We start from the raw sequence: 18,863 nt of genomic DNA, 5'->3' as shown, positions 1-18,863 counted from the left end.
GCTGTCCGATACAGAGGGTGCGGCTTGGGGCTCGTGCAAGCAACTGAAAATCCTAGGAGGCGGGGGACCCACCAGAGGACTTGGTCCTCCAGCCACCAAAGAGCATCCTGCACCCCTGCTAGAGGCACAGGCTAACTTGCTACTTCTCTATGTCTCAGTTCACACTGGCACCGATGAATAAGACTCTCCGAATGACTGCAACAGCTACTGCTTCTGATACAACTATCTGCAGAAAGACCTCTTCCAAGGCTCTCTCAGTTCCAGTCTCCAGACAGCTGCCTTACAGGTTGCAGCTCGTGTTTCCAAAGCTGCTACAGCTGCCTACAGAGAGCCCCATTGCAAGCCTCTTTGAGAGCTGATGTGGCTTGATTATTCACTCACTTTCCTTCTTACAGAGCAATGAGACACACAGTCACCACTGCTCACTTCTTCCTCTTTGTTACTCTAAGTCCAAAGAGAAAACAGAGATTGCCGGGGGGGGGGGGGGGGCGGCTAGGTTGTGGTGTTAGAATTTTCTATTACTATTATTCCCAAGTAGCCAGATTTTAGCAATGGGGTTATTGGGTCCTGACCAGCTGCTTGCCTACTGCCCAGAAAATGAAGCACCACACCAGAAATCAGGTTAACATTTTATTTGGGTGGCATTTAGGATTAGAAGAGCTAACCTTAAAAAGTCTAAACATATAAAAGAATTCAGTAGGCATCTCACCACTCCTGCTGAATCAGTCTGCAAATTGGTCTCAGAAACACAAAGGATAGAACCCCGAACAGGAGACCCGATGAAAAATTAAAAGAAAAATAACAAAAGCTAGAGCTAGAAGCCCAAAGCTAGGGAGAAAGTTCAAAAAAGTAGAGAAAAAATGCCCAACAAAGAGAGGGGAAATGACCAAAAGGGAGAGGCAAAAACCCCCAGAGGGAAGGAACAATCCTCCAAAAGTGCGAAAAGTCCCAAAATCAAATCCATTTGTATCTAGTTTGACTTTTGTCCCCGAGACAAGGGATTATAAAAGTTTAAGTCATGGATTTGATTTGGGGACTTTTCTCCCCTTGCGGGGATAGTTAAAATTTGGCTATTAGGGTATATTAGTAATGGAAAATTCTAACAGTGACTGTGCAGTGATAGTCAGGCTTGAGGGAGGAATAGACCTCAACTAGAGGAACTGCTTGGAGGGTGGGCTTCTCCAAATCATTGAATGTAAGCAGTAATAGTTGATGCCCCTATAGTTTTCCTTATCATCCAATTATTAAATAAATCCTTGTTGTAATTATAGAATGTCACTCCTCATTGGGCGCCCTAGTCACATGCTCTTGAAGGCCTAAGGCTGCTCAAGCCTTTCTCGTAGGGAGGGCTTTACTCTCCCAGAATGTTTCCTTGGAAGGGTGAATCTGCTCCTATTAAAAAGTGGGTGGTGGAAGCCTACCTGGGGCTCCTCACAGCTAGAGGAGGGATTTTGTATTCTTTCCCCCTTCTGATCATTACAGGCTATGCTGAAAGACATTAGGATGAAGGCTCTGCATATGTGACTGTAGGAGCTGTTGGAACACGGAACTACTACTTGAAAAGCAGCCCATGGCTAATACAAGTTCCCTCTGATCTAGCTGTTCAATGACCACATATTTGCACAGTAGAGCCACTCTGTGAAATTTCAAATAAAACTAGGGTAAGCACATTTGTTCTAAGGTTGTCACAGAAATGGCGTTTTGTGGGTTTTAAAAAATGAAATCCAAAGTGAATTTCAAGCCAAATGCGTTTCTTTAAACAAATGGAATGTCTTGGGCAGGGGGGTCTGTGCACATCCTTAAAGCTCACAATGTTCTTGGTTACCTGCTGGTGCATCTTTGGTCAAGGATATGACTGCCCTACGCATCTCAGCCAATCTGGCAGAAATGCTAAGAGGGACTGAGTTGCCCAAGGCCACCCAGTGAATTCATGGCAGGGTCAAGATCCAGACTGGAAACTTCTGGATTCACAGCTCCATCTCTTAGTCACTATTTTCCTCTGGCTGGATGGGGTAATTGCACTCCAAACAGGCACTGCATGTGCTGTTACCTATTTCAGCACTGCAACCTGTACTGTACTTTAGCCTGTTAAACAAAGCTGAAAGCCAGCCAGTTAGGTGTTTGGGAGAGCAAGTGAGGAGATGTATTCGGTCCCTTCCATTTCCCCTTGTGGGTGGGGTCATAGCTCAGTGGCAGAGCATCTGCTTTGCATGCAGCAGGTCTCAGGTTCTTTTCCAGATAGGGCTGGAAAAGAATCCTGCCTGAAACCTTAGAAAGTTGCTGCCAGTCAGGGTAGACTGAGGTTGATGGAGCCAATAGGCAGCTTCCTATCTTCTTCTTCCATCCTACCAGCAACTGATTGACAAGACTCCTAGTTCTTTTCTATCCACGCACTTGGTTCCATTCAGGGCCACTGTTTCCAACACAGCTGCACAACTGCCTTCCTGCAGATGTTGGACTACGACTCCCAGTATCCCTGACGATTGGTCATTAGGCCTGTGCACCATCAGAAATAATGCCGATCTGATTACAATATGCCCCCACCCCCAGCAAATCAGGGAGGACATGGCCTCCCCAACACCATTGGTATCGGTATCAGGTCAGCATTGACCCAATACTTTACTCATAATCCTAATCAGAAGACAAATTGTAGAGAAGGTCTCTCCAAGCTGGCTCCGGTCCTGGATTTAAAGGACTGCACCCCCAAAAGTCACCTTAAGTGGTACAGTGGGGAAATGCTTGACTAAAAAGCAGAAGGTTGCCGGTTTGAATCCCTGCTGGTACTATATCTGGCAGCAGCGATATAGGAAGAGGCCGAAAGGCGCATCTCATTCTGCACAGGGTGAGGCAATGGCAAACCCCTCCTGTATTCTACCAAAGAAAACCACAGGGCTCTGTGGATACCAGGAGTCAATACCGACTCGATGGCAAACTTTACCTTTTACCTTTACTCCCAAAGTCAGGGAGTGGGGGCAGTGTTCCCTCTAAGGAATGCACAAGTGTGCACGCTCACAAGTTTGTTGATGTCCACTCAGTTAATTTTTGATCCCGCTCAGGCTGAATCATGAGGGACTCACTCTGAATGCATGTGCGCATACACTGCCTTGATACTGCCTCCCAGAACAAAACTCATTCCACTCACAGATGAAAAAAATGAGAGAGAAGACTGAGTGAAGGCCAGGGTAACCTCCAGGAAGCACTCGCTGGTCCTCAGTGTGTGCAGTTTTTAAGAGGGTTGGGAGCTGGCTGAGATAAAGTCTCCAAGCTGGCTGCAGACCTGGTTTTGAGCACTGCATCCCTGAAATGGGGATGGGGCCAAGGCTACCCCACAGGAAGCACCCACTGAGTCAGCGGGTGCTTCCAGGGGGGTTACTATTGACCCCCACCCCATTTCAGGAATACAGTCCTTAAAAACCAGCGCCAGGATGGTTTTGTTCCAATATTACTGTCCGAAGTAGAAGGATTTCTGATAGAACAGCAAGGATTTTAGTTAGAATTCCCACTATCTGGGCTCCCTGCTGTCCTATCAGAAATCCTTCTGATAATGCCCCAAAGCAGACCTTTTGGCCCAATATTCCTATTGGACTGATAGGATGCACAGCCCTCTTGATCACTGCAGCTGGGGTCTTGTAGCCCAGAAACAGCTGAAAGGCTGAAAAGCCATGGTTTACAACTGCAACAGACAAAGGAATGCGAACAGCAATTTTAAAAAGCACAGTTATTCACTCACCATACGACCTCTGTTCTCTTAATACCTATCGTGGTTTCTGCCTGAATGAGCAGACAAGACAATGAACTCAAGAACCAGGAACATCACCAGCTGTGCTCCAAAGCCACCATCTTACTTAGAACCTTTGCTGGAGCACCACAGAGGACCAACACTCTGGACAATGCAGTGTATAACTTTACCTTCTCTCTCAATGTTAATATGGAAGCCATCAAATGCTGTGGGTGGTTTTGGAGGCAACCAACTCAGCACCATTTGCACTGGAAAGAATGAGGGAGGCTCAGGAGTAGGTTTTCCAACCTCCACAGTAGGGCTGCTGTCCTCGTAATCTTTTGGCACTGCATTAACGAACTCGTCTTCATTCTCCGGGGAGTCTGGTTCATTAATCCACCAATCTGGCTGAGATGTGGTTTCATAATCACTGCTGTTAAAGTGGTAGTCAGGCCACGGAAAGGAAGTGTTTGATGTCGGGTGTTCAGGCAGATCATCCAAAGCCTGAGTCACTTTCTCCTGTCCCGCAGTGGTCTTTGTTCCCAAGAAGGATTCTTCTGGGAAATTTCCACTCTGTTCTTCCCACGTATCATTGATGTTCATATGCACGATACTCACAGATATATTTCGAGGGGGGTAGGGAACTGGAAAAGATTTTTTAAAAGACATTTAAGAACATTCACTTGCTTTAATAATCATTAATTGACAAAGAGCCTGCATGAGTCTCCTGTGAGCAATATGAATGGTTGGATTTCTGCTAACTGAGCCAAGAGGTTCCTTTAAAGTGGTGATTCTCTTATATTTAGTAGCGGGGGAGCAACTGGCCCTATCCAGCCCTAGCACAGCATCCCTCCAGTGGCTGCTGCTGGTATCTACCTTATGTTTCTTTTTAGACTGTGAGCCCTTTGGGGACAGGGATCCATCTTATTAATTTATTATTTTCTCTATGTAAACCGCTTTGGGAACTTTTGTCAAAAATCAAATGAATGAAATAAATATCCGTTTGTTTGATTCCCACTCTGAGTTCAAAGATCCAACTGTGACTCCTGCAAAGCCAGTATGCCAGAGACCTGCCTTTCTGTAGGTTACTTCCAGGTTTCCCTGTTGTATCTACAACATCCAACATGAGAGCATTCAGTGCTCATATCTGGATTCAAGAGTTGTCACTGCATTTTGCCTAAATCAACATTCCGAGGGGAATCTGGAAATTGGTGAGAGATCCAAGGAATTACGAGAGAAGCAAACAGAATTTTGATAAGACTTGTAATTTAACACAGATGGTTAGTCAGGCTGTGCCATGAGCGTCATCAGTCTAACAGCAGTGGATGTCCTAATGGGATTCTGTCATGAATGGAGAAGCTCTTCACGAAGCAGGCAAAGTTTATAAGACCTGAGGCTAAAATTGACACCAAACACATCATTAGAGCTTTTATTCTCCCCTACCCTACATTTCAGTAGCAGGAGTGGGAACTCCAGTCAGAATTAGGTGTGTGGCGTGTGTGTGTGTGTGTGTGTGTGTGTGTGATGATGGGGTGGGGATTGATATTTAACACCTTCCCTTCACATTACACTTCTGATAAAAAATCCTGCTCCCTCAAAGATGCTATTCATTCCAGGAAGGAAGTTCCCACAGATGCCTTCAGGGTTTTTTTGGTCAGGACCACTGTTCCCTCTAACAAGGATTCCCAGATGTTGACTACAACTCCCAAAATTCCCAACCAAAGGCCACTGCAGCTGGAGATGCTGGGAGTTGTAGTGAACAACTGGGAATCCCTGTTAGAGGGAACAGTGTTCAGGACCATGGCTCAGATGGGAGGAGCTAAAAACTCTACCTGTGCACTACAGTCCAAATCCTACAGACCCATGGTTGCAGAGGTGTAGATACTCCCCTGCCACTAAGCATTTAAGGATTTCCCCCCTCAGTTTACTAAATCTACTCCCCCCACCCAAAATAAGCAAGGAGTTGTTCCTCAAGCTTTCTCTCTGTCTGTACTCCTGAATAGCTGATAATGAAATTTAGTGGACGAGGGAAGCTTCAGTGAAGAGTTTTAGCATTGCATCTGGTTTGACTCAGAGTGTCACATAAAATGAAACTCCAAGGTCCATTTCAAGATTCCTGCTCCAAAGAAATATGATGCATTTTTATGGAGGGAAAGGATTTTGAGAAGACAAGCAACGTTTCTTTGAAGGATTTCTTCTACACATCCCTAAGGGAAATATTAAAATGTTGTTGTTAGACATAAAATAATCTTTTCCTTCACCATTTTCTTGGCCATTTTCTTGGACTTGAAACCATCCAGCCTGGTTTCACTGGATGTTTCCTCCTGAAAGCAACCAGGAAAAATAAGCATTCACACATCTGGCTCACAATGGCATGGTCTACTGGTCTCTGAGATTAGCTGGAATTCTTGGGCACACTTCCAAAACGGAATTAAAATAAGTTTCAGGCTTTGTTCAAGTGTCATTTTCAATTTGTGTAAGACAGCTATCTTGTCCTTTAAAAAAAAAATCTATGTCTTCATGCTTCAAGGCATAAACTGATCAAGAGCTCAGGATGGGAGGTCAGAGAGAAGGGGCAGCACAGGATTATTTTTCTCCCTTCTTATAGCACTTTGCACAATTGGCTCAGGGCATGATATAAAGGGTAACTTGTCTTCCTTTAAATATGTCAGCAATGAGTTTGCTGCCAGGAGCAGATCACACAGCCAGACCAATCAGTAGGGCTGCGCCTGCATACTTGTGTGCTGTAATGGGTACTGTATGTAACAAGACTGGAGATCCGGGGTCAGTCTGAATTCCCTTCAGCTGAGACAAAATGCCACAGGTAGAGTTTTGAGCAGAACTCATGTTTCAGAACAGTGTTTGATGCAACAGTGCCACCATCACTGCCCTCCATAAAGACATGAGGGTCAACAGGACAGGCAGCCCTATACTGGTGTTAGGGACCTGCCAGGACTGCAGTACAAACTGAAGGACAGCCTCAATTGTGTAGTGTGACGGGGCAGTTTCGGAATGACTGAAAAGTACTTCCAGAGAGTCACTCTGCAATACTTTTATTTATTTATTTTACTTTATTCATTTTAGGGATGTGCAGAACGTTCCAAACTTGGAACGTTCCACCTTGAAATGGGCCATTTCTAGTGTTCCAAGCTCGGAACAGGACGCCCTTCAAATGAAGGGCCTGTTCCGAGCTCAGAACTGAATGAGCCCATTCTGCCTTGGAATGTTCAGAGTGTTTAGAGCGCCATTTTGGAATCCAACATGGTCTTCTGGCCTCTGCACATGCACATCGGCCATTTGCGTGGTCAGCACAGCCACGCAAATGGCTGCTGTGCATGCACAGAGGCCAGAAGACCGTCATTTTGTATTCCAAAATGGTGCTTGGAACAATCTCGGATCATTTAAAAAAAAATTCTGTTGGGGGAGTTGTAGTACAACATCATTTGGGGATTCAAGGTTGTACTTATGAGGACAGTACACAATTAATTCACTGTGTGTACGTGCACATGAATGCACACACACACACACACACACACACACTTGAGTTACCTGTTCGGTGTTGCTTGGGTTCATGCTTCACTCCACTGTATTCCACCAGTGTGCTTTTGTTGAATGTTGCTTCAGACACCAGCTGAAATGTGATGTTACTGTAACATATTCCTGGCAGCCAGTGATTGAAAACTGTTTTTCCTTTGAAGAAATCTGCGGGGTAGTAAATAAATATGTACAGAATTCCAAAGACTGCCTTCAGATAATGAGATATGTATTGAATTATGAAGATCACTTGGCACAGGTTTAAAGGTTTGCAAAAAAATAAAAATAAAAATCTGACAACAGATGAATTTATGGAAGATTTCCCCCTGCCCCACCTCTCCTGGCTTTCAGGAACACTTCAGTGCTAAATCCAAGGAAAAAATGCTGGAAGTCGGGATTGGGAAAGTAATTGCAATGGCAACACGTTCTGTGTGTAGGGTTGCCCTATGGAAAAGAGGACAGGTCTCCTGTACCTTTAAGAGATGCACAGAAAAGGCCATTTCAGCAGGTGCAGTTTGTCATGCAGGGGAAAGAAAAGCCACACCGGCTGAAATTCCCACTTCTGTGCTCCTCTTAAAAGGTACAAGAAACCTGTCCTCTTTTTCCTAGGGCAGCCCTACCTGTGTGACACTAAACATTTCAAAGAGCCGATGAGAAAATCTTCTCTGTCTCTGAGCTTCCTGCATGCAAAGGCCCCTTTTTGTTCAAGGTCAAATTGCCAAGGGATGTCACACTTAATGCGAACAAACCAAACATGCAAAACTGAGATTGTAAGTGACAGATGGTGCTGATATGCAGGTTCTTATCACTTAGCAATTAGCCAAATTTGCTCCTCATCCCAAAGCAAGTAACAATTATTTCTGGGTGAGTTGCTCACCAGTGTTCCCTGTAACAGGAATCCCCACATGTTGACTACAACATTATTGTAAACCGCCCAGAGATGAAAGTTTGGGGTGGTGTACAAATTTGAGAAATAAATAAATAAATAAATAAATAAATAAATAAATAAAACTGCCAACATCTCCAAAGGCCATTGCCACTGGGCATTATGGGAGTTGTCGTCAACAACACTTGGGAGTCCATGTTATAGGGAACACTGCTCATGAGCAGTCCTACTGAAATTAACCCAATGTTCAAGCTGCCACAGAATTATCATAGTATCTGCCCAGTTCAGACATACAAATTAACTGGAGTTAAGCATGGCCGATGTTTCAGTTCTTAACACCAAATCACACCACAAATGTGCCCTAAACCATGGCCAGCCAAACTCCAGTTGAAGGAGAGGGGCGCCCCTCTCTGATGCCCAACCTCTTCTATGATTAGAGTTTGGAATAGGCAGGAAACTGCGGTTATAACTGAGTCAGCATTTGGATGTAATGCTTGGGTGGCAAAACTTCGATTGTTGGCGGCAAAACTTAGAGATAACCAAAGTTTCCAGTTGGAGTTTGGCGAGGCAAACCAGAGTTGGCTTTTGGCCCGAAGCCGTAGTTTCACATGTTTGGGCATACTGCAGTTACAACCTCAACCAGCTATAACTGTGGCTATCCTGTACATCTGAACCTAGCCAATGTGTGAATAACTGTCTGTTTGTACAGATCTGTACATGCATGCATCATACACAGAATGCACATGTGTTGAATCTCTTTTGTGATCAGGGCTGGGGACCCCAACTGTGGCTTGAATCCTACAGGACAGCCTTTAGCTTCTGAGTCTTTGTATATACCGTATTTCTCCAAACAGAAGATGACTCCAAATTTAAGACAGCTCCCTTTAAAAAATAGAGGTTAAATACAGGTTAGACCTGTATTTACCCAAAAGGAAGAGTACTCTGAATTTGAGATGACTCCCTATTCAAAGAATTTGGAAAAAAAACCCTAGTCTTGGATTCAGATAAATAGAGTAGTAATAATGCCATCATGCTACGGTAATCATCAAGCAAATGCATTATTCATCGGATGTGCAAATTGTCTGTTATTTCATACTTAATGGAATATTTGCACATTTGGTATGTGATGAGTATAAGGACTGAGCATGATATGTCTATATTTATAGAACTAAAAGCCAAAATTGTATTGTAGAGGAAACCTAATTGCAATACCTTGCCTGTGGAGGCGTACGCTTCCTTCCTATGCCACCCTCTAACACACACAATATCCATTAAGTACATGCATCAGAAATAGAAATCAGAATAATAGCTCAGTGCATTAAATCTGAAACTGACTAGATAAGCTCAATTTTTACAGCAAATTTCTCTGAGTGGATGCAAGGACAATAGGTAGTTATTGGTTAAAATAGATACCTGTGCATCTATTTGAAAGCCAGGTTTGGATAACATGTTACTCCTGCTAAATGGGCAAAAAGGCACCTTTTAAAGTGGTGACTTTCTTATATTTAGCAGGGAGAGAGCAACTGTCCCTATCCAACCCTAGAACAGCATCCTTCCAGTGATTGCTGCTGGTGTCTATCATACGTTTGTTTTTGGATTGTGGGCCCTTTGGGTACAGGGAACCAACTTATTTATTTTTTGTTGAAAAGTAGTATTAAAATATTATTAACTAGGCCAAAGGCTCATCAAAAATAACAGTTAGAATGATGGGCAACAGCTTTCGGTTGTTCATGTTTCTCCCTCTCCCCTTATTTTAGTCTCCTTTCCCTCCCTCTCCCCCTCCCTCCCCCCCCTTCCTGGATAATTTTTTCCCTTCCCTCCTTCCACTCCCTCTTTTCCAGTACTTCTTCCTTCACTGCACTTTCTTTGGCTGTTGGTGACTGTTGTGTTTTATGTGTGATTTTCTCCCCTTTGTGGACACTTATATTTTTAACTGTGGTTTGGAGTATTAGTGATGCAGATTCTTAGATGGCCAGCTGAAGTTGATGGGTAACATGAGTACTGTAAAAAGGAAAGTAGGCAGGGACTTGAAACACAGAACAGATCATTTCTGACTGTTTGCCATCCAGAGGCCCAGCCTTCCATTGAAAATGATGACACTTATTTTAACTTATTAAGCATCTGAGGTGGCAGTTTTCTGTAATGGGGTGGAGTGTACATCATGTTTGAATTTTCTAAACTTTTAAATGTTCCAGAAGGTGAGAGGAAGTATTGGCGCATGAGCAACCAACCCCATCACACACACTTGGAAGTTACATATATTCGATAATAATAACAATAGGGCACTTGTTATGATTGCAGAAGGCATCATATCTGAGCACAGAACACAGAGATTTGCAAAAGCCCTGGCAATTTGCACAAACACCCCTTAATCAAGATACATTCAGCAAAAGAAAAACAGCTCAGGTAAACATGGGTTGCAGTCTTTGAAACTTCCACAGCTCTTGGCTGTAAACATGCTGGCTTCAATATACTAAAATGAGTCCTGCCTAGCTATTGGCTCAGCTTCTGAGGTCTTATGGAATGATAACAAACATTCCGACTTCTTAGAAGTGTAAAAAGCTGTCACTGCATAAGGCTTGGAGGCAGTTGCTGTCGTGTGTTGCTGGTGATGAGGAGTGCAGCAAAGAAGGAAGCCTGCTGCACTGTTGTGTGATGGGCAACCCTGAGAGTGTTTGTTTTATTATTAGTGCGCATATTATTACTGCAGTGCAAGTATGTGAACAGAGTATGCATGCATGTGAATGAGCAAGCGTGTGAGAGAGTGAAGGGAGTATGGATACAGAGAAGTTATTACATTCATATGCATAAAACATATCCAGACACTGATGTGGGGTTCCATTGGTGATTACATCTATTTGCACTTTCCACCCACCTTTGTACAGCATTGTCCGGTAGTCTTTTCCTTCCCAGTAGCTTATATTCACCCTGGTGAAAACATTGTACTTCTCTGGATACTGGATTTCAAACAATACTCCAGTTTCTGGTGATGGTTTATAGTCATAGATGGAAACACTGGTGACAGGTAGAGGTTCTTTAAAAGAGAGAAAAGAAAGAATGAATACATATTTAGTCAAAATATTCTGTTCCTCCAATGAGAGCCTGGTCAAATAATAGGCACAGGGAACCAATCTGGACTGGGATGATAGCAGGAGAAAGGATTGAAATCCCACAGTAATTCTGATACAGATCAACTTCCCAGGCATTATATTTAACAAAGACATAAGAACATAGGAAGCTGCCTCATACAGTGTCGGCCAGGGTTGCTCAACTTTGGCCCTCCTGCAGATGTTGGTCTACAACTCCCATAATAGGCTGGCTTCAATATACTAAAACGAGTCCTGCCTAGCTATTGGCTCAGCTTCCGAGGTCTTATGGAATGATAACAAACATTCTGACTTCTTAGAAATGTAAAAAGCTGTCACTGCATAAGGCCTGGTGGCAGTTGCTGTCGTGTGTTGCTGGTGATGAGGAGTGCAGCAAAGAAGGAAGCCTGATACACTGTTGTGTGTTGGGCAACTCTGAGAGTGTTTGTTTTATTATTAGTGTGTATATTATTACTGCAGTGCAAGTATGTGAACAGGGTATGCATGCCTGTGAATGAGGCAGTGAGTGAGATGGAGGCAGCTCCATCCCCTAAGGGAAATATCTGACAGCACGCACACTTCTAGTCTCCCTTTCATATGCAACCAGGGTGGACCCTGCTTAGCTAAGGGGACAAGTCATGCTTGCTACCACAAGACCAGCTTTCCTCTCCTAGACCAGCTCTTCTCTCCTCTGCAGGGGAACAACAGTATAAGGCTGGGTGCCCTACTGTCTTCACAGCAACCTTGTGAGGTAGGTAAGGGATCACACTGTGTTTTGCCCAGGAGCACCCTGTGTGAACAGGGACTAAGACTCAGGTCTCTGCAATCCACTCTGCTCTTTGCATCACATTGGTTACTCGCTTTAGGCACTATTCTAGTCAAAGCATGGATTTGGGGGGTTTCTCCCCCTAGCAAGAAGAGGTGGTAGGTTTACAGCTTGCTATCCAATTTCACTATGACCCACACCGCCCATTGAGGTCATCTGAGGAGGTCCGTCTCCAGTTACCACCAACTCATCTGGTGGCTACACAGAGACGGGCCTTCTCAGTTGCTGCCCCGAGATTGTGGAATGCACTCCCTGCTGAGATACGATTCTCCCCATCTCTGGCAATTTTTTTAAAAACACCTGAAAACCCATCTTTTCACCCAAGCTTTCCCAGCTTTTTAAAACTGTCTGTTTTTAACTTTATGGCTGTTTTTAAATTGTTGCATTGTTTTAACTTGTATATGTGTTTTAATTGTTTTTATGTTAACCGCCCGGAGATGAAAGTTTGGGTGGTATAGAAGTTACATACATACATACATACATACATACATACATACATACATACATACATACTCCATCCCTGGCTATTAGCCACTGTGGTCGAGGATTATGGGAGTTATAGTCCAAACACAGCTGGGGGGCCTAAGTTGAGCAGGCCTGAGTCCTAGCTGAATATTGTCTACACTGACTGGCAGCAGCTCTCCAAGGTTTCAGGAAGGAGAGTTCCCTAGACTTACCTGAAGATGCCAGGGAGTGAACCTGGGACATTTTGTATGCAAGTTCTACCACTGACCTACAGCCCCTTGCTGCAAACACTGCTCACAAGTAGCCACCCATCCAAATGTAAACCAGGGCAGACCCTGCATAGCAAAGGGGACAATTCATGCTCACTGCCATAACACCAGGGAAATGTTCTAAGGGAGGGCACTCAAACATGTGGTCTCAGAGACCAGGGGTGGGCAATGTAAGGTTTTCCAGCTGTTGTTGAACTGCAACTCCCATCATTCACAGCTACAATTTATTGGAGTAGGGGGCAGTGTTCACTCTGACAAGGAATCCCAAATGTTGACTACAACTCCCAGCATCCCCAGCTGCAATGGCCTTTGGCTGGGGATTGTGGGAGTTGTAGTAAACAACCAGGCTCAGAATTGATAGTGAAGACATTGAAATGGTAGATAGCTCCTGCCTTTTAGGATCGACCATCAACAGTAAAGGATCCACCAGTCAAGAAATACACCGCAGACTAGCACTTGGTAGGGCTGCAATGAAGGCCTTGGAAGGGATATTTAGATGCCATGACGTGTCTATACCTACAAAGATTAGAATAGTTAGGACAATGGTTTTTCCCGTGACACTCTATGGATGCAAAAGCGGGACTTTGAAGAGGATAGAAAAAGTATTGACGCTTTTGAACTTGGGTGCTGGAGAAGACCTTTGAGGATACCATGGACAGCCAGGAAAACAAACAAATGGGTCCTAGAACAAATCAATCCAGAATTTTCACTCCAGGGACAAATGACCAGGCTCAAACTATCATACTCTGAACACATTATAATGTGTCCCAGGTGGCTTGAGAAGTCCATAATGCTGGGGAAAGTTGAAGGAAGGAGACGTAGAGGATGACCAGCAGCAAGGTGGATGGACTTGATTATGACAGCAATGAATGCACCACCACTGAGAGACCTTAAAGGCCAAGACAGGTCATCCTGGAGAGAATCTATCTATGTGGTTGCTAAGAGTTGATACTGACTTGACGGCACTTAATCAACCAATCAGTCAGTCAACAACATCTGGGAAATCCTGTTAGATGGAACACTGGTTGTGGATGATGGGACTTGTAGTCTAACAGCTGGAGAACCTCATGTTGCCCACTTCTGCCACAGACAGAAATGGCACAGAACCAAAGCAAACATTAGGTGAAAGACGTGCTATGCAGCTGCATTTTTGTTTTGTCCTGGGAAGGAAAGGGCTCAGCACAAAATTCTCCTTGACGTCTTTGTTTTCAACATGCAGGAAATTTTCCCCCATAGGGGGCAGCATTCAAACATGCAACCCCTCCCACCTGTAGTCAGAAATGGTACAATCCAGGAAAGCTTTACCACTTGATTGTGCTGAATGTGCTGGAAACTTGAATTAATACAAAAATTAAAAGAACAAGGTGGCAAACTGAGAAATCTTTCAGACATCTCTCATATCCTGTTTTAGAAGTCACTTCCCATCTCTCATGATCGTGCAGGCTTTCAGGGCAGCTCCTGACTTTGCATTGCAGAAATTACTGGTGTGGAAGGAGAGCTGGTCTTCTGGTAGCAAGCATGACTTGTCCCCTTTGCTAAGCAGAGTCTGCACTGGAATGAGAGACTCGATGTGTGGAGACACCACAGTGAAGCAGGCTTCCTTCCTTGCTGCACTCCTCCTCACCAACAATACATGGCACCAATTGAGCCTTGTGCAGTGACTGGAAGATATTCCCCTTAAGGGATAGAGCTGCTCTGGGAAGAGCAAAAGGTTGCAATTTCCCTCCCTGGCTCCTCCAAGATAGGGCTGAGAGAGACTCATGCCTGCAACCTTGGAGAAGACACTACCAGTCTGTGTATACAGGTCTGTGTATACCAGTCCATGTATACAGAGCTAAATGGACCAGTGGTCTGACTCAGTATATTGCAGCTTCCTATGTCCCTATGGGTACCCTGGTGAAAGGCATTGAGGGTCTCAAACTGAAGACTTTAGCACTGCCAGACTCCCTGGACCATCATGACAGCCTGCTGGCCTGGTCTCTGCTTCACTTCTGCAGCACCACTGCAGATGGTGTAGGGTGGTACTATAGTTGCTAGCCCAGCAGAGAATGATGCAAAGAGCCATTTGGGTCCAGAACGAACCATGAGGAAGTTCTGAAAACAAAGAGTGCTCCAAAACTGGAAAATATTTATATGCACAAACTAAAATAAACAGCCTCCATGAAACATCCACATCCTCCATGAAACATCTGTGTAGCATTGGTTTACCTGCAACATTCAGATTGTCCACATAGGAAGCTGCCATATACGGAGTCAGACCATTGGTCTATCTTGCTCAGTATTGTCTACCCAGACTAGCAGCGTCTTCTCTAAGGTTGCAGGCAGGAGTCTCTCTCAGCCCTATCTTGGAGAAGCCAGGGAGGAAACTTGGAACCTTCTGATGCTCTTCCCAGAGCGGCTGCTCCATCCCCTGAGGGGAATATCTTGCAGTGCTCACACAGCAAGTCTCCCATTCATATGCAACCAGGGTAGACCCTGCTTAGCTAAGGGGACAAATCATGCTTGCTACCACAAGACCAGCTCTCCTCTCCTCTTCACATAAAGTGTGGAGTTGCCTTTAGACCCCTTGACTAGTAGCATTTGGACAGGCTCTCCACACTTAGGTAGCGAGTTTTGGTTTGTGGGAGATTCTTTATTGAGAGGGTCAGGCAGTATAATGTACTGTTTTCTGTCCCCAGAACGATCCAGTCTGCCATGTACTGGGTGGAGGCACACAGGGCGGTAGTTATCTTTCATTGCTCTGTGCCTTCCACGGGCTTCCTATGCTATAATCACATTACAATTTTCTAATTACGGCAACTTTATAGAGTGACTGATTGAATTACCCTGTTACTCCTTCCTAGAAGAAATCAAATAAGAAGCGGAAGCTGTATTCATTTTTATTACACATTTATTTTGGCTCTGATCTTTTGATTTCATTATCTGATTATTGGATTAAGTGGAAGTCTTTGTAAATGGTCTCCCTTTCCTGCCATCTTCTGTTTTCCTTACAGCAGCAGCTAGCAAATCAATACGAGTGAATGAATGAATGAATGAATGGAGAGATGCCACATTTGCGTTGCTTCTTCAGGGTCACATCAAAAGCAAAGCAGGGAGGCACCCCTTATAAGGTGCCACGGGGGTTGGACCAGGGAATGTGGCAGGATACCTTGGGGTACCTTACTCCACACAACTGGGGGAGCTAGCGATGCCAACTCTGAAGGAAACTATTCTGGGAGGTTTTAGTTTCCCAGTATTTAGTTTCTCAACATTTCATTTCCCAATATCTTTCCCAATATTGTTCACAATACCATACCCTTAATGTAGGGGTTCCCAGCCTGTGGTACTCCAGATGCTGCTGAACTACAACTCCCATTATCCAACCACAATTTATTATTGTGGCTGGGGATAGTGGGAGTTGTAGCTCAGCAACATCTGGAGTACCAGGAGTTGAGAACCCCCTGCCTTAACATATCCAGGATTGCTTTCAGTAGTGAACTGATGATGATTGATGTGGCTTCCTGGAGACACCAGGCAAACCTGGAGGATTGGCAACCCTAGGAAGATCTCTCAAGCAGAGAGAACTATGGATCTGATCCTTGCTGCTCTGCAGTGCCACTCAGATAATGGCCAGAAAGCTGTACTGCATCTCATCAGTCCAGCCAAACTAGGTGATCTGGGGAGCCAATAAGGGTCCGGTTGGCATTATATATCTGCTGCCCCAGGTTTGGTTACCCTCCGTATGAGTATCTCATCATACCAAGAAACTGCTCTACTGATTTCGGTGCCTTGCCTTTCCTTCCCTAGATTATTGTCTTTCAGAATCTGACCACCTGCTTGCCTACATCAGACACGTCTCTGTCCTCTCCTCCCCATTGATTACCATCATTAAAAACTTATTCACGTCTGCGTTCAACCACACTTCTTGCCTCTGGTCCTTCCATCTGCCAGCCGGTAGCCCCATTGCCTGAAACCTGATGGCCTGGGTGTCTGACCTGATGAAATCTTGACCCGACAGCCCTTTCATGGTCAGAGGAGACATAGTCACAGTTAGTCTCCTTTTGGGTCTCCAGGTTGCAACAGGATTCCCAGATGTAGTTGATAACAGCTCCCATAATCCCCAGCCAAAAGCCATTCCAGCTGAGGATAATTGGAGTCGTAGTCAACAACATCTGGGAATCCCTGTTACAGGGAACACTGGTTATAGCCCGCAGAAGGTCTGTTTAAATGTTTTTAATTTACAATCCCCTACTTATTTATTTTTATTTATCTAATTTATTTATCAAATTTGTATGCTGCCCCAAATTTCCGCCTCTGCGCGGCTTAACACAGCATAAAAAGTTGAAACACAAAAGTAATGTGTTTCATGTGATGCAAAACTCTTTGCATCACATTGGTTACTCGCTTTAGGCACTATTCCAGTCAAAGCACGGATTTGGGGTTTTTCTCCCCCTAGCAAGAAGAGGTGGTAGGTTTACAGCTTGCTATCCAATTTCAGGAACATATCATTCTGATTCCCTCAATGTGATCAGCCCTACGACAAGGAGCCAGATCAATAAAGAGCTGGGACCGGAGAGAGAGAGAAATTAAAGAGTATTGATCAGACCCAGCCATGGCTGCGTTATTAGGCTTGCCTTAAATTCTAAGCCTCTAGATGGAGAAAGGCCAGTACAAGCAGGTCATCTTAATTGCAAGATTTCAAATTGCTTTCCAGAAAGAGAAATACTAGCTTGGAAGCATCAATAAAAGGGACTGAAACTCCCGCTGCAGATTTCATTCAATAGGAGAAACAAACCCAGAAATTGTCTTGGAGCCAGTTGGCAGCTGTCTTTATGCTCTCATCCTTGGCTTCATGCCAGGGGCACAGCCAGTTGGAGAGCAGACCAGGGGTATGCCACCAGTGTGCTTCCCCAACCACACCACTATGCTTCCCCTGCTGTCACCGAGCGCACTACCACATGCCAGCCATACACCTCTCATCGCATCATCACGCTGTTGCAGGGAAAGGTAACCCCAAATTCCCCCAGCTAACTTGTTCTGCCACCATCACATGTTTCACAGCAGCAGTAGGATGTTGCTTCTGGCTCACCTTAGGAACATTGGGAACTGCCTTATACTGAGCTGGGCCACTGGGCTACCTAGCTCAGTATTGTCTACTCTGCACTGACTGGCAATGGCTCTCCAAGGTTTCAGGCTGGAATCTTTCCCAGCCCTACCTGGAGATGCCAAAGACTGAACTTGGGAGCTTCTGCATGCAAAGCAGATATTCTACCACCGATCTATGACCCATTCTCCTTCCAGCAGTTGCCCCGCACCATCCTTTCAACACGATGCTACATAAAGTCATGATAGAGGGACTTGGTGTTCAAAAAAAAAAAAAGACAACCACCAAAAGGATAAGTCTGCCCAGCATTCATACCCACCCAAAATCCATGAAATAACTCCCCAGCTGTATGCTCCTTTCTTACAAAATACGGAAGGAACAGGTTCTATTCTAAGTATCTATAGACAAAGAATGAACATTACAACAGCATTTTGTGGGGGCTCTTTGACCCCAACACTGAACATGTATAATACTTTCAGTTTTCCATGCAATACAATAAAGGCAGGCAATAACCCATATCTGTATTACTACTACTACTACTATGATTATTTATATACCATGTTTCAACAAAAGTTCCCAAAGCACTTTAGATAGATGATTGATTGACTGATTGATTGATTAAGCACCATCAAGTCAGTGTCGACTCTTAGCGACCATATAGATAGATTCTCTCCAGGATGATCTGTCTTCAACTTGGCCTTTGAGCTCCCTCAGTGGTGCATTCATTGCTGTTGTAATCAAGTCCATCCACCTTGATGCTGGTCGTCCTCTTCTTCTCTTCCCTTCAACTTTCCCCAGCATTATGGAGTTCTCAAGGAAGCTGGGTTTTCGCATAATGTGTCCAAAGTATGATATTTTGAGCCTGGTCATTTGTGCCTCGAGTGAAAATTCTGGATTGATTTGCTCTATGATCCATTTGTTTGTTTTCCTGGCTGCCCATGGTATCCTCAAAAGTCTTCTCCAGCTCCAAAGTTCAAAAGCATCAATACTTTTTCT

General features: G+C 44.5%; 1 protein-coding gene across 2 annotated transcripts in view; it reads right to left on the bottom strand.

Moving 5' to 3' along the window:
- The window catches only part of PTPRO (protein tyrosine phosphatase receptor type O), a 212,254-nt gene that overhangs the window by 76,108 nt on the left and 117,283 nt on the right, over positions 1-18,863 (bottom strand). For both annotated transcript variants that reach the window (XM_053257391.1, XM_053257392.1), the window contains exons 3-5: positions 11,014-11,172; positions 7,268-7,420; positions 3,910-4,362 (exon numbers count right to left, since the gene is read on the bottom strand). In XM_053257391.1, the coding sequence (XP_053113366.1) occupies positions 3,910-4,362; positions 7,268-7,420; positions 11,014-11,172 (765 nt within the window). The remainder of the gene's footprint in view (positions 1-3,909; positions 4,363-7,267; positions 7,421-11,013; positions 11,173-18,863) is intronic.

This window comes from Hemicordylus capensis, chromosome 5 (assembly GCF_027244095.1).
Source record: "Hemicordylus capensis ecotype Gifberg chromosome 5, rHemCap1.1.pri, whole genome shotgun sequence".
Lineage (NCBI taxonomy): Eukaryota > Metazoa > Chordata > Lepidosauria > Squamata > Cordylidae > Hemicordylus > Hemicordylus capensis.
The sequence above is the reverse complement of the archived record's forward strand: the minus strand, read 5'-3'. Positions and strand labels throughout refer to the sequence as shown.